This window comes from Nilaparvata lugens, chromosome 9, assembly GCF_014356525.2.
Source record: "Nilaparvata lugens isolate BPH chromosome 9, ASM1435652v1, whole genome shotgun sequence".
NCBI lineage: Eukaryota > Metazoa > Arthropoda > Insecta > Hemiptera > Delphacidae > Nilaparvata > Nilaparvata lugens.
The window spans coordinates 31856229-31872937 of NC_052512.1; the positions used below are offsets into that span (position 1 = coordinate 31856229).

General features: G+C 33.9%; 1 protein-coding gene across 1 annotated transcript in view; it reads right to left on the minus strand.

Annotated features, from left to right (window-relative positions):
- Positions 1–46: 46 nt before the first annotated feature.
- Positions 47–16709, minus strand: part of LOC111060070 (programmed cell death protein 7) — a 35863-nt gene continuing 19200 nt past the window's right edge. The window contains exons 5-7 of the mRNA XM_039435246.1: positions 9805–9951; positions 5533–5743; positions 47–552 (exon numbers count right to left, since the gene is read on the minus strand). Coding sequence (XP_039291180.1) covers positions 423–552; positions 5533–5743; positions 9805–9951 — 488 coding nt within the window. The 3' untranslated portion in view covers positions 47–422. The remainder of the gene's footprint in view (positions 553–5532; positions 5744–9804; positions 9952–16709) is intronic.

The window sequence follows — 16709 nt, forward strand, 5'->3', positions numbered from 1 at the left end:
AACAATACAAGAACAAATATACCGACGGAAAATGAAGTAAGGTTAATGCGAGTAAATATGGTTTATTCATCTAACAATATTTCTTACATAAACTAGGTTGATTATAAAACTATGTGATAACAAATAATACATTCATGGGAAATAAAGTAGAATAAATTGTAGTTTCAGTAGGCCTACAGAAGAAATTTACTGGGATATCGCATTGATTCAAATGCTAATATAATCATAATTTTTAAACGAAAATCCGGATTGGATTTTTGTATAAAAATAATTATTAGAATTTAAGTAGGCCTACAGTAGTAAGTTTAATAATTGAATCAATCCAAGAAGCGGAGACCGTAGAGAAAGTTTAATGTATTTATAATTTTTTACCAATATTATTCACGAATTATTACAATTTTTATAAAAATCAAAAATACTTATTAGTGTATTTTGTCATGTAAGAATTTTCTCCAATTTTCACTGCTAGGTTGACAAGGTATTATCCAACCAGCTGGAATCGAAGAAGATGTAAAACTCTCTTCAGGAACCACAAATTCATCCCAGTGTTTTCTGAAAAAAGTTGAAATGATCAAGATTTCAAAGGATAATTATTATTAAACGAAAATCCAAATTGAATGTTGTAAATAACCCTGAAGACTTCTGCTACTACAAATATTGACAACAGGGTAAACAGCTAGATGAAAATTCGATGAGCGCTATTATCGATTCCCGGGCTGACAAATAATTTTTGAATAGTAGCGCTCATCGAATTTCCATCTGGCTGTTTACCCTGATGTCAATATTTGCAGTAGCAGAAGTCTTCGAGGTTATTTACAGCATTTATACTCTGTCCAAACAGGCTTGAGCTCTGAAGGATTAGGCCGACCCTCCTACTACTCACACACACAAGCGCAGTCTCCTTTTGTGTGTGAGAGTTAAAGGGATGGTCTTCTTACCTGTATACTACGTAGTATACATAGTATATCAATGGCGCAGGTAGGACGGGCGTGTGTGCCTGCGCGTGGCGGAGCGAGGGTCGGCTCAATCTTTCAGGGCTCATGGCAGTTTGGACAGACTATAATTGGGATTTTCGTTTATTTCAATTTCAATTTATTTCAATTTCAATACACATCTCATTAAATACAAAATTCATATATATTTTTAATCCCTCTAGCTTTAAGCTATTTGAGGAATATTAAAAAAAAATACTAAAAACATTTACTATGTTGCAATAACTTACATAATAAACAAATATAAATATATAATATATTAAATGAATATTATTAACAAAGCAAATTAGAAATTCATAAATAATTACTTATAATAAAATGTAAAACCTTCCCATATAACTATTAAATGATCACTAGTCTGAGAAACTATTGTGAGCTTGCATTTCTACTGCAATTAATTGATAATTATTAATTCATTAGCATTTGAATAAATGCAATATCTCAGTAATTTACATCTGTAGATTTCAAGGATAAACTAATAATACTGCAATGAACTCTATAGTGAGGTCAACGCTATAATGGCAGTGGAGAAAGATGGGAGAACAGAGTTGCCGTTTCTCTGCCTTCCCACTGCCTTCTATAGAGGATACCTGATATTACCTAACCGGTATATTTGATGAAATACCAACAGTCCATTCCTTCAAAATAGTCAATTATATTTTTATTAGTCAAGAAAAATATTTTTCTAACGAATTTTCATGATTTGAGATAAAATATTCTGGTAATTAATTACATTTCTACATTGTAAGAAAACGATCTGGGAACAGTGCGGAGGTGGTAGAGGATAGCGCTATCTGCTTTGTCGGATGATAGACAACGATAGCAATATCAATCAAAGTTAATCAAATACTGCCATTATAACATGTACCTCACTATGTGGGTTTGTGTGGCAGAGAGGAACTGGAGTCCTAACTCCGCCCTTAATAAAGGCGATCAATCAATCACTATATGTAGTGCAAATGACCGTTTGCTTTGTAAATCTACTCATGGATCAATTCAAACGATACTTTTGGAAATCTCATGAAGTTTTCATATTTGTTTTATACAAAATCACAGGAAAACATCTCAAAAACAATATTGTCGCCAAAATTTGCATGGTTTTGTTACATCGTTAGTAACTTGATAATTATTCAAGATATTCCACCGTTCTTTGCAAGAAAATGTTTGAAAAATGTGCTCTACTATTTTCAATAAATGGATGTTTCCTCTAAAACGCATAATATTTTATTAGTAAAGTCTTGTTTTCACTAGTAGAGGTAGTGGTAGAAGTCCTTGGCAAGTACTAACTATCTTGTGAACTCTCCCAATGAAAACGTTCAAGATGGAGTAGAGTCATGGTAGAGTACTAGTTTTTAGTAGAGTAGAGTGGGATAGTACTCTACCATCTGCCTTTCCCCACCACCGCTTCTCACTCTACTCTAGAGTAAGGTGAGTTCTGTTCACTAGACAACACACTTTACCTACTATTCTCAATTATAGTGAAAACAGTTACAGATTGGTAGAGTTACTAAGGTTGTTTGTTTCAATCATTGACGCAATTTGTGGTGCACGTGTGCTTCAAAAATAATTTTAATTGGGCTAACTGAATTTAGTGTCATGAAATAAACGAATGAACGTTGAGGAAAATGAGTTTTATCACGTCGATAGGCTAAAAATATCGACGTTTTCGATCCAACTGAACAAACAGCTCATTGTTTTTCAAAATTTTATATCGCAGTGTACAAAACTAACGAAAGCACGATCGTACATATTCTAAAATGAGAATTCAATACCTAATTCAAAATTAAAGAATATGCAATTTTCAAAAATCCTATTCTAAAATGGGGATTCTGTACCTAATTCACATTTCAAAATTAAAGGATATGAAATTTTCGAAAATCCTATTCTAAGATGGGGATTCTGTACCTAATTCACATTTCAAAATTAAAGTTTATAAATTTCCAAAGATCCTATTCTAGAATTGGACTTCAATACCTGATTCAAAATTAAAGAATATGAAATTTTCAAAAATCATATTCTAAAATGGGGAATCAATATCAAATCATTCAAAATTCAAGAATATATGAAAATTTGCGAGTTTTCGATCCAACTTGAACAAACAGCTCGTTGTTTTTTCAGGTCAAAATTTGCATTTGGTATCGCAGCTGTACAAAACTAACGAAAGCACGTACATATTCAAATGGGAATCCAATACCTAATTCAAAATAAAAGAATATTAAATTTTCAAAAAACTAAATAAGAATGGTTACTATAACCATTATAATGAGAATAGTTATTTTATTTTATCCAAATAAAAATTTCTCTGACAAGTTTTTGAACTAAAAAACATGAAAATGGTCCAAAAATCATCCAAAATCCTATATCAAAAAATCAAAATCAAAATTTATTGCCAAATTCATATAAATAATTCACAAATACATGGAAAACAAAATTCAGTTTCTTACATTGGAAATTTACTAGCAAACTTACAAAAGCTTTCATTGAAACTGAATAATAATCCAATATAATAATATTGGCGTTGCCAGCAAAACAAAGTTTGTGCGCTAGCAACGAGCATTCAGTAAGCACTACCTTGGAGAAAAATAGAAAAAGAGTAACTGTATGAAACAAAAAATTCAGCAAACACTTCCAAAAATAGGAAAAACATGATAGTGGAGTAGTTCATAGCATAAACATAAACAATATATAATTCGTTAAACAAATATTCATTTTGATATATCAAGAATTTGAAATACAGTACAGGATAACATTATATATGAATTGAACTCAGTTTGAGAGACAACTTTCAGGTAGTAAAAGGAGAAATAATTAAATAAAACAAGAAAATAGATAATTGATAAATGCCTAGAATTAAAATATTTTGACAACATTTTCGGTCTTGATCCAGTTCTCAAATGTTCTGGAATAATATTTATTAGTTTATTTACTATGTAGTTGAATGATAAATTGTCTTCTGCATATAGTTAAGTCAGCTCGAGGAACAATATATCTATTTGCAGATCTGAAAATATAATTAGTTTGATGCAGTGTGAAGAGATCTATATGATTGCTGATATATTTAATTAGACTTCTAATATATAGCTGTCTGACTGTCATAACTCCAAATTTTAGAAAAAGTTGCTAACTAGGGTATCGTCTGTGCACTCCCAATGCTGCCTTGAGAATAACATTTTGAACATTTTTGCGTGTTTTCGATCCAAGTAGAACAAACAGCTCGTTGTTTTTTTAGATAAAAAATTTGCATTTTATATCGCAGTTGTACAAAACTAGCAAAAGCACGAAGCAAGAAAATGTTTGAAAAATGTGCTCTTCTATTTTCATTATATGAATGTTCCCACTAAAACGCATAATATTTTTTAGTAAAGTCTTGTTTTCAGTTGTAGAGTTAGTGGTCGAGTTCCTTGGCAAGTACTAACTATCCAATGAAACCGTTCATGGTAGAGTACTGGTGTTTAGTGGAGTAGAGTGGAATAGTACCGTGGGATAGTACTCCACCACTTACCTTTCCCCACCACCGCTTCTCACTCTACTCTACCACTACTATGCTAATGAAAACAGTCTCGAGCTAGTAGAGTAAGGTGAGTTCTGTTCACTAGACAACTCACTTTACCTACTATTCTCAATTGTAGTGGAGACAGTTAGTTACTCGACCAAGTAAGTAGAGTAGAGTTATCTCGGTATAGTTAGTATGCCAGTTACTCTACCACTAACTCTACTAATGAAAACCAGGCTTAACGACCTTCCAAGACCCTGCAAAAATAGTTTCAAAATCATTTCTTCAAGTTATTTTGTTAGTATTCATTTTTTGTGCAAGAGATAAAGAAATATGTTACATATATTGAATTCAAGGGAGCTTAACGAATGTAAACGCATCTTTTAGACTTAAGGTTGTGCATTCAATCATTTTTTTTTTTCAAAAAATATTTTTTTCCTTTTCTAATCTATTGGACAGGTTCTTAGGACTTAATCTATGCAATTGAAATATTTTCATCAGCTTCTGTTAGCTAACAATAGGGCTTCGAAAGTCACTTTTTTGAGGCAGATGGTACACATACCCTACAAAAACTACTGGTCAGAAAAATTTGAGAAAAATATGCAAGTCTCCTCTTTAATATAACAAAAATTACGTCAACTTTGTTTTTGAAGATCTGAAAATTTGTATGCATTTTAAACTCCTTTTTCACATTCAATGTTGGTTCTATAGACTTCAAATTCATAGCAACTTGTAGCGCTGTTCTTGAATAAAGTTGATGCTTAAATTTCTTTTATAGACACAATAATAGCCGCTGGTATGTGTACCTTTAAAGCACGGTTTTACACCTGCTATGCTCGGGCAGCAAGTGAATAGTACAGCTGGAGCGATCTAGCGGAATTAGTTTGTCCCTAGAGCTAAGCGCTCGACGTTAACATATTTTGGACTATGTGGAACCTAGTTTGGGAGAAGAATAGCACAAGGTTACCTTATTTTTTCTATCACTATCATTTTCATGATGTACTTATTGTATTAATCAATAAAGAATTTAAATAGGTAAGTACCAACCTAACAGCTGTAAACTCGTGCACATCTTTGGGCTGGTGGCAGTTGGCAGCACTGCCGAAGAGAGCGCTCTCCCACTGGCGCAGTATTTGCTTTTGGCGGTTGGTGGACATGGCGGTGACATCATCACTGGCCTCTTGCAGCATGACCTTCAAGCCACGCTCCTCAAGGTTATATTCGTTCAGGCGGTCACTCCACATAGCGGCCAATCGATCTGTCAACAATAGAATATGTTAATTCACCAATAAATACATTTCAATGTAAATTATTGTCATCAAGAATGAAATACTAGCTATAGAACTAACTGAAGTAGGGTTTTTAGGGTTAAGTGGGGATAACGAATTTTTACTTTCCTTGCCCCATTACCATAGGTAAGGAAGTATTGCTTTCCGAAAAAAATTAAGGTAGCCCAATTTCTAAATTTCTATACGTTTCAAGGTCCCCTGAGTTCAAACAACTGGTTTTTGGGTATTGGTCTGTATGTGTGTGTGGTGTGTGTGTGTGGTGTAGGTGTGTGTGTGTGTGTGTGTGTGTGTGTGTGTGTGTGTGTGTGTGTGTGTGTGAGTGTATGTGCGTATGTTTACACGATATCTCATCTCCCAATTAACAAGAATGACTTGAAATTTGGAACGTAAGGTCAATACAATATAAGGATCCGACACGAACAATTTCGATCGAATGCGATTCAAGATGGCGGCTAAAATGGCGAAAATGTTGTCAAAAACAGGGTTTTTCGCGATTTTCTCAAAAACGATTTTGATCAAATTTATATCTACAATAGTCATTGATAAGCTCTATCAACTGCCACAAGTCCCATATCTGTAAAAATTCCAGGAGCTCAGCCCCATCTATACAAAGTTGGATTTCAGATTCCCAATTATCAGGCTTTAGATACAATTTAAACAAAATTTCCAGATGAAAAAAATTGAGCATGAAAATCTCTACAATTATTATGTCCAGTAACATTTTCACCTAAAATTGGAAATAAGCTGGAAATTCGAGAAAATGTGATTATTCAATAATTGCAAACTGTTGGCAACTGTTTATTATATTAAATCATTCAATACGAAGAGATAGCATACCTAGAGTGTCTACAGCGTTATTGTTCTGTCACCAGCTGGCTTAGATCTTTGAATGATAGACTTAAGATGCGCGTGAACTCTAGCGTCAGGTGATCAATTTTCATAACGGCAAGGAAAGTTGTGTGAGTTCACCACACCAGATTTTTCCAGGCGTTTTCAGACGGTCGGCAGAGTACGAGGCTCTCCGATTGGCTGATTGGGTTGGTGTTTGGGAATCAACTAATAATCAGCCAATCTGAGAGCTTCCTGTCCTGCCGACCTATATAATTGATTATATTAAACGAGAATGAACCGTTTATTACATCAACAAACCTGTATCAGCTACCGTCTATAGAAGGCATTGACAAGACAGAGGATCAGCAACAATGGACCATATGAATAAAGTTGAGCATTTGCTTATACTTCGAAAATATGGAGCATTTGCTTCATTTTCTATGAATAAACGTGAGCAAAACCTTTTGCTCATGCTCATCAGAAAATAGTTTGAGCATTTGCTCAAAAGTAAAAGCTTATACTCAAAATTGTATGAATAAACTAGAGCATTTGCTCAACTTTTGAAGCAAATACTTCAAGAAAGGTGAGTCTAGTCTAGAGCAGCTTATCACCTTTTGCTCATAGTAAAATGGCTAACTAATTTGAATGAGGAAGAGGAAACTATACCAGATACGATCACAACCAATAGTTGAGAACTATAAAACTCCCTTTAGATTCAACCATGATATATATCACAATTATTCCTACAAAAGAATAAATACAAAAGATAGCAGCTACCTGATATAAAGATAGCCATTACAAAATAGGAAACAGGCATTTCAGAAGATGAGAGTGTACACGATTATAAGAAGGCTATTGATATTATAAGAATACGCTGAAGATTATTATAGAGATGACATTTTTCATGCTATTATTTCAAAATTCTAAACTCAACTAACCTAAAACTCTATTCATAAATAGAAAACAGAGCAGACGACGCAAACACAAGCGGTACCCCCTAATTGCATATTTAGCGCTTCCGTGAGCTATAAAAACAAAGTAAGGCTACAAAAGCGAATCAGCTGATGAAAAATCTTTAAAATACGTGAACATTTGCTCCAGAGTTCAGGAGCATAAGGTAAGAGTATAAGGTAAAACTTATTCATATAAAAATGAGCAATGCTTCTGCTTCTACCTTTTGCTCATGAGCAAAACCTTATGCTCCATGCTCTTGCTCATGAGCATTTGCTCTGGTTTTATTCTTATGGGCCATTGTTCTCCTATCTTTCTCCACTGCCAATATAACGTGAACCTCGCTAGACTTTCTTTCAAGATGGCCGATTTTGGCGTCAGGATAATAGCCGACTTTCCATTCTGGTATGTGTTCTGTGACTGCATGACATGTGAAATGAGAAATTCGAAAACAGATATCTGAAAGGCAAGAGTCTGATAGCTTACCAACGACATTAGAGAATGTATCCAGTTGAGCTGAGGAAATTATGAGACCCATGGCATTCCAAGCCACTACTCGAGCTTTGTGCAATTTCCGCAATCCTTCAAACAGCGCTAGTTGTCTCTTAGCTTCGTTCTTCTTTCTGGTCACATCTGTAATCATAAAATACAAACTAAAAAGACGCACATTTATAATAAATATTATGGCACCGAGCTTTGCTCGTTATTTATTTATTAATTAACAGAACAAAATTCTTCAAAATGATTGGAGAAGGACTAACAGGCACAGCACAAAACTGTGTCTGCCCCGAATTTTGATTTATACACTATAAATAGTTCAAAAAGTAGGTTATGTTCCATACACTTGAATTCAGGTTCAATTTTCAATCTAAACATTTGAAAACAGAAAAGTTCTAATTTAGATTGTTTACAAACCAAATTGAATAACAAAATAACACTCACGAATCACTTAAAACTGTAAAATAACTATTAACTTTGAAAATTATGATATACTCTAATTTAGAATGATATACCATGTCGTGTAAACAAATCAGATTATTTTGATCAAGTCGATTAAATTTATAGACAATTTTTCTCGCGAGATAAGGTGATTGCAAATAGTTTAACAGCTGAACATGATTCTGTCTCTCTCCCATCTTCCGTTATCAACAGACGACGAAATTATCATGTGTTTTTCCAAGGATGAATAATTATTATCCTTTTCATGTCCTTCAGCGAGTTTTCCCAGGGATGAGACCTAGTGCAATCGAATTTTTAAATCATAAACCTACTATGTTCCAAATTTCGTGAAAATTGTTAGAGCCGTTTTCGAGATCCGTTGAACATAAATAACCATATATACAGAAATTGCTCGCTTAATATAATAGGATTTTGGACTTAAAATTGGATAAATATCATGAAGTGTGAACATAACCTATTTTTGGACAATTTCTATCCAAATTTGGGAAAGGAACAGTTTTGGGCTTTAAGCCTGTTGTTCCTTTCCCAGTCATTCATAGTTGAGAACTATAAAACTCTTTTTAGATTTAACCATGATATATATCACCATTATTCCTACAAAAGAATAAATACAAAAGATAGCAGCTACCTGATATAAAGATAGCCATTACAAAATAGGAAACAGGCATTTCAGAAGATGAGAGTGTACACGATTATAAGAAGGCTATTGATATTATAAGAATACGCTGAAGATTATTATAGAGATGACATTTTTCATGCTATTATTTCAAAATTCTAAACTCAACTAACCTAAAACTCTATTCATAAATAGAAAACAGAGCAGACGACGCAAACACAAGCGGTACCCCCTAATTGCATATTTAGCGCTTCCGTGAGCTATAAAAACAAAGTAAGGCTACAAAAGCGAATCAGCTGATGAAAAATCTTTAAAATACGTGAACATTTGCTCCAGAGTTCAGGAGCATAAGGTAAGAGTATAAGGTAAAACTTATTCATATAAAAATGAGCAATGCTTCTGCTTCTACCTTTTGCTCATGAGCAAAACCTTATGCTCCATGCTCTTGCTCATGAGCATTTGCTCTGGTTTTATTCTTATGGGCCATTGTTCTCCTATCTTTCTCCACTGCCAATATAACGTGAACCTCGCTAGACTTTCTTTCAAGATGGCCGATTTTGGCGTCAGGATAATAGCCGACTTTCCATTCTGGTATGTGTTCTGTGACTGCATGACATGTGAAATGAGAAATTCGAAAACAGATATCTGAAAGGCAAGAGTCTGATAGCTTACCAACGACATTAGAGAATGTATCCAGTTGAGCTGAGGAAATTATGAGACCCATGGCATTCCAAGCCACTACTCGAGCTTTGTGCAATTTCCGCAATCCTTCAAACAGCGCTAGTTGTCTCTTAGCTTCGTTCTTCTTTCTGGTCACATCTGTCATCATAAAATACAAACTAAAAAGACGCACATTTATAGCCTAATAAATATTATGGCACCGAGCTTTGCTCGATATTTATTTATTGATTAACAGAACCAAATTCTTCAAAATGATTGGAGAAGGACTAACAGGCACAGCACAAAACTGTGTCTGCCCCGAATTTCCGAATTCTGATTTATACACTATAAATAGTTCAAAAAGTAGGTTATGTTCCATACACTTGAATTCAGGTTCAATTTTGAATCTAAACATTTTAAAACAGAAAAGTTCTAATTTAGATTGTTTACAAACCAAATTGAATAACAAAATAACACTCACGAATCACTTAAAACTGTAAAATAACTATTAACTTTGAAAATTATGATATACTCTAATTTAGAATGATATACCATGTCATGTAAACAAATCAGATTATTTTGATCAAGTCGATTAAAATTTATAGACAATTTTTCTCGCGAGATAAGGTGATTGCAAATAGTTTAACAGCTGAACATGATTCTGTCTCTCTCCCATCTTCCGTTATCAACAGACAACGAAATTATCATGTGTTTTTCCAAGGATGAATAATTATTATCCTTTTCATGTCCTTCAGCGAGTTTTCCCAGGGATGAGACCTAGTGCAATCGAATTTTTAAATCATAAACCTACTATGTTCCAATTTTCGTGAAAATTGTCAGAGACGTTTTCGAGATCCGTTAGACATAAATAACCATATAAATAACTATGTAAATAACCAATTGATATCGGGGACCGAGCTTTGCTTTGGAGTACAAAAGCATGAACAATTTATTACGAAAGAAGAAATTATAATAACATTCATAGTTCATACAGAAATGTTCTATCTAATCACAGTAAATTGAGATTCATTATTCCCAGAGGAATGCAAAAATTCCCCTCACAAAGGCCCGATTGCACAAAAGCCAGATAGATTTTAATCCTGATTAATTTCACTTGAACCAAATCAGAGAAGACTATTTCAAAAAGATGGTTCTACTGGAACTAATCAGGATTGAAAATAAACCGGCTGTTTGCAACCGGCACTGAGTACCTTATTGAATGATCACAAAAGTTCAACAGCCGAGTCATAATTTTGACATAGTCCCACACACATGAACTCGCTCACTCACTTCGATCATCAACAGACGACGAAACAATTATAATCAGCTGTTTTTCCAAGGATGAATAATAATTATCCTTTTAATGTCCTTCAGCGAGTTTCCCCAGGGATCAAACCTAGTGCAATAGAATGTTTATATTATAAACCTACTATGTTCTGAATTTCGTGAGAATCGTTGGAGCGGTTTTCGAGATCCGGTGTAATACAAACATAAATAAACATAAATTGCTCGCTTAATATAATAGGATTCAGATAAATACAGAGTGAGTCATATGTATGGGAACCCTCCAATACGTTGAAGACTGTTGTAGATATAATACTGTAACTTCCAGGATACGTTATTGGTCGACCTTTTGACGTACAACTAAATTTCAACCCCTCATAAGGGGGTGACTTAGGTGTTGTAACTCAAATATTTTGAATGTAAACACCCATTGTTTGGTACATAATTTCAAAGGCCTTTTCAAAACAAGAAAGATGACATCGATAAAAATGTTCTATGATACTTGTATCCTAACTTGTATTCAATCATTTCTTCAACAACAGACTTCCTCCAAATATTAGTGATTACTCTAAGAAGGATGTAATGTTGTATCTCAATAATAACAGCACAATCAATTTATAAAAATAGTAATATTAGAAACGTACACATAATTTAAGAAACGTCAGGTTAAAAAAATGACAGCATATGCTTACATTATTAGAATATTTCAATTTTTGCTGGCTGAAGTTTTAAATTTTCCCTTTTATTGTCACTGCCGCCTGCCTCAACGATAAAAATGTACTATTACTTGTGTAAAACAATTTTTCCATTTTCCTTTTTATTTCATTCCTTTCTGGTAAATTTGTATTTTTCCATTTTTACTTTTCTTGCCCTATCACCATAGGTAAGGAAAGTATTGCTTTCCGAAAAAAATTAAGATACCCCAATTTCTAAATTTCTATACGTTTCAAGGTCCCCTGAGTCCAAATAAGTGGTTTTTGGGTATTGGTATGTGTGTGTCTGTGTGTGTGTGTGTGTGTGTGTGTGTGTGTGTGTGTGTGTGTGTGTGTGTGTGTGTGTGTGTGTGTGTGTGTGTATGTATGAGTGTATGTGCGTCTGTGTACACGATATCTCATCTCCCAATTAACGGAATGACTTGAAATTTGGAACTTAAGGTCCTTACACTATAAGGATCGACACGAACAATTTCGATCAAATGCAATATTCAAGAAGGCGGCTAAAATGGCGAAAATGTTGTCAAAAACAAGGTTTTTCGCGATTTTCTCGAAAACGGCTCCAACGATTTTGATTAAAGTTATACCTAGTCCAGGCGCTGGCTTACATTGAGCATACATGAGAGAGGCAGAGAATTTTACTTCGGATTATTGTTAGGGGGTCTTTGGTGTATATGAAACTCGATGTCGTCACGTCCCAGGGTGGTCGACAGATTGGGGGGGGGAGCGGGGTAAGTTGTAAAAAACGTGCGCTTATAAAATCGCCTGTCCTGCAGTTACTATTCATAGTGCAGCTTTGAATTTTTTCTCAATATTATGTACACATAACTGGCTTTCAATGTGGTCCTCTACATTTTTGCGATAAACCGCATAGTTTTTCCGTAAAAAAAAATAAAATATCTCGAAAAATGCATTTTTCATTATGGACTTTTTGTTATTTCTCAAATATTCAAGTCGTTGGCCGACTTAGAGGAAAAGGTTCACAATGATCATTGTAGGCCGTTTCTTCCTGAATCCAATGATATATATAGTTTGGGGGTTACGATCATAGATGCGGCGGTGGGAGGGGGATAAGTAGCACTGTTACGCTGCGGCGCGGTCTTCCCCCATGATTAATGTGCGTAATGGCCTGTCTATCGCATCGTTCCTACTAGTCTATACATTCAAATTATGTATTTCAGGAACGCTATCTTATGTATTTTCTGTCGCTGAACACGATTTTTTAACTCTCAAGCCTCAATAATTGATAATTCTCATCATAATATACAAATTATGATCAAAATTACAAACTTCATCTCATTCTGCAAGGAAACTAAGAAAAGACTGCTTGAAATAAACGAAAGTTGGGTTTTAAGAAATATATTAAGATAGAATAATGATAATATCTATTTATGTGTTTATGTTTTTTATTTTTATTTCAAATTAAATTATTGTGATGCGCTGCAAGCTAAATTATTAATTACACACTGACCACGCTTACTTGATATAGTGGTCAGTTAATTTCCAAAAAATGTTTGTTGAATTTATTAGTTCTTTATGGTGCAAATGGTATCCATCATTCATACATTATCATAATAATAATGTTTAGTATGGAAATGTTAATCTTTTGTGAATCTTCAATATGTCGTCAACTTTCGAGAAATTATATCCAATATAATAATATATATGTGTCAAATCAAAATGAAATGAAAATCCAAATATTAATTCAAATTATTTCTAACAGTATTATTATAATGGTATTTCACTAACTTTTGATTGATTCATTCATTATGGTATTCCCGTTCAGACTGTTTTGGAATGTTAACAAGTTATTCAGTATCAAAATTTGGGAATAGAATAGTTTTGGGCCATGCCTGTTATTCTTTCCCAAACATATTTATATGATTTGTAATTTTATCCACAAATGAATGAATGTATTCCTGCACGTAGCTAACGTATGGATTATTTCTTTATAGATTCTTGTCTCATTAATAAATCTCTCCCACAGATTTAGAAATCAAGTCTCGATGGTTTGGAGAGCATACCATTGGAGTGATTCTTTTACTCTGCTGCTTCCAGTATGTTCACTACCTTTGTTTGAATTTAGACCATGTACATGAAAAGCTATGTCCACCTGTATCACTCCATCTTCAATGAGAATTTTCATAACTCTTCTCATCACAAGGTTTTCATAATCTTGCAGCGTATTGAAAGTTTTGAAAAGTGAAGTAGGAGTTGAATTCAGGAGAGCCATGTAATCATTATGCGAATTTGTCAACGATATTTAGGGATTTAGTCAAATCCACAACTAGTTTCACCAATTTCATAGGCCAAGTGAGATTAAGCGTTTTTTTCAAATATCCATAAGATGTTGACAGAGATTGCGGTTATTGTAGAAATGCATGCTGCACTAAAACTTCAATGCTGAATTATCTTTAAACAGCTACCTAGTAAAAATACAGAGATCAAATCTTTTTGTTCTAGAATGAACTAAGACTAGGATTTTTTGTTTGGTTGCATCTTGGAGAATGACAGAACTCTGTTTCTTTTTATAGGTGAGAATACACTTTTACAATTTGCCACAACTATGTTCAGATAAAAATCGTTGGAGACCGAATAACTATTTCTTTCTACATTCAAAAGAGAACCACACACTTCTTCACTTGTTTCCAGACCATTGATAACATCATGCAGATTCTGTTGTCCATCAGAGTCTTGAAGAGAAATGTAATGTTCTCGTGAGAAGATAATGCTTCTGGAAATCATTCTCATCTCTCATTATTCTTGTTTTACTTCCTTCGATGACTTTCTTCACAATCTCCAGTGATATCCATAATGATATCAACAAACTTGAACAAAATATCTTTGATGGAAGATTTATTTATATAGTAGCAGCCATTTTAGGAAAACCTTTGAAGAATTAGCTATTCCAATCACTCACCTATAAGTTCTAGATGATCGAATGAGGGTTTGCTCCAAAGCATGATCGGTTGTCACTTCATGAAATTTTCAAGGTTTCCTTTTGAATGTCATTTTCAATACTGGAAGATATACAGTTATCATTTCCCAAAATAGCGGGAAAATGTTATTTTTTCATGATAATATTTTGATGATTGATTTTTCTACGTTTCAACGACGGGATTTGCTTTTGTCTGTATATGTATGTTGGCATGTTTGTAAATTAGCTTTTGATGATTACAGCTTGGCAATGCTCTCGGTTTTATTTATAACAGGTAATATTGTCATCGTCAATACACGCCAATCAGTCATTGGATGTTTTTCCGATGTCCGAAGGGCTAATTGAAGTGACATATTGACAATGAGATCTGTTTATAAATGCTGTACGAGGTCTACTGTTCACAGAACTACTAGCTACAAGTATTCAACTGCAGAAGTCGGAAATAGACATTTCATTTTACTCATGGAAGACACCCACCCTTATCTATCTACTTCACGTCTATGAAGATAACAATATCAAAGAAACAGAGTTGAAAGTACAAAGACATAGAGATGGAAATTTAGAAGTGAATGAATTGCTATAATTCAATTACTCAGGTATATTAAAACTGACTACTTTAGCATTTACCTGATTAATATTACCGCAATCATTATGTTTTAAATTCAAATTTGCGTTGCGTTGCTGTCACTCGGCTGCTCTCTGCACCTATTTTCTCGAATCATGCAATAACTTCAAAAAAATGACGTCAACAAACTTGGTGACTCAACACATCTGTCTCTTTTTCAACTGACAATGGCAAACTCTTTCGATCAGCTGTTTTCAACTGACGATGAAAAACTCTCTTGATCAACTGTTTTTAACTGACGACGGAAAACTCTCTCAGTCAGCTGCTACTCGGTTGACGAATATTATTACCGTACCTAATCATTTTTAAGTTCCCTCAGTGAGTTATCCTAAACATGAGTCCTAATCCAAATGATGATTCTCGTATCACAAACTCTATATTTCAAACTTAATCAAAATCGTTAGAGCCGTTTTCGATTCCCATCAGACATACAAACAAACTAACAAACAGAAATTGAATACGATGATAAATACGTCTATAGTAACATCCATATGGGAACGTCTGTTATAGTAGACTGCACAAAACTAATCCGATGTTAGTTGGAAGAGCTGAGTACCTCCTCACCCCTTACCATAAACTTTGCCAATTCTTCAGGTGTACTGTATTATGAAAATATCAATATCAATTTTTACTTATAATCAGCTGCCTAGGGGCCTAGGCCCCCCTCAAGGATCAGATAAATAATGAAAATGCGGGTCTATCTACACGAATCCTCAGAGTCTCATAATGATTTAATACTTTTCTTTATCAGCAGTAGTATAATTCCTTCTACAGTATCAACAATGTAGCAAAATTGCCTTGAAAGTAAGGGTAGAGAGTAATAAATAATATATTTTTCTCTATGGTATAATTTGAATACAGAATGGGTACACTTATTGATCAGAGCACAATAAGTGAGTTATTGAATAAATTTCAATGTGAGAATTAACAAGTTGCAAGATGTCACAGTGAAAGCAAAAGAAAGGGCACAATCAGACAATCAAAAATGTATCTAAAGGGTTGTTGAGAATTAAGGAAACAGCTTGATGTATCTTCAGCTTTCTAACTGGAAGTTATTTTCCAATTAGAATATGATCCACAATGAAATTGTTGAAATTGTCATTGTAAAAGAAAAATTTATCTTTTTCCATGATTTTTAAGAAACCTGTTTCAGTGTATTCCTACTCTAGGGCCTCTCTGTAGACCCATATTTCTAATAAATATTCCATGATTGAATTCAATAACTAATAATGTATATGTTTGTATTGATACTTCAACCACATTTGTATAAAATTGGAAAAAATGAAGCATATAATAACATCTTCTAATGTAACATTTATGGGGAAAAACCCAGGTCCTTCTATCCTTTGGGGTATAT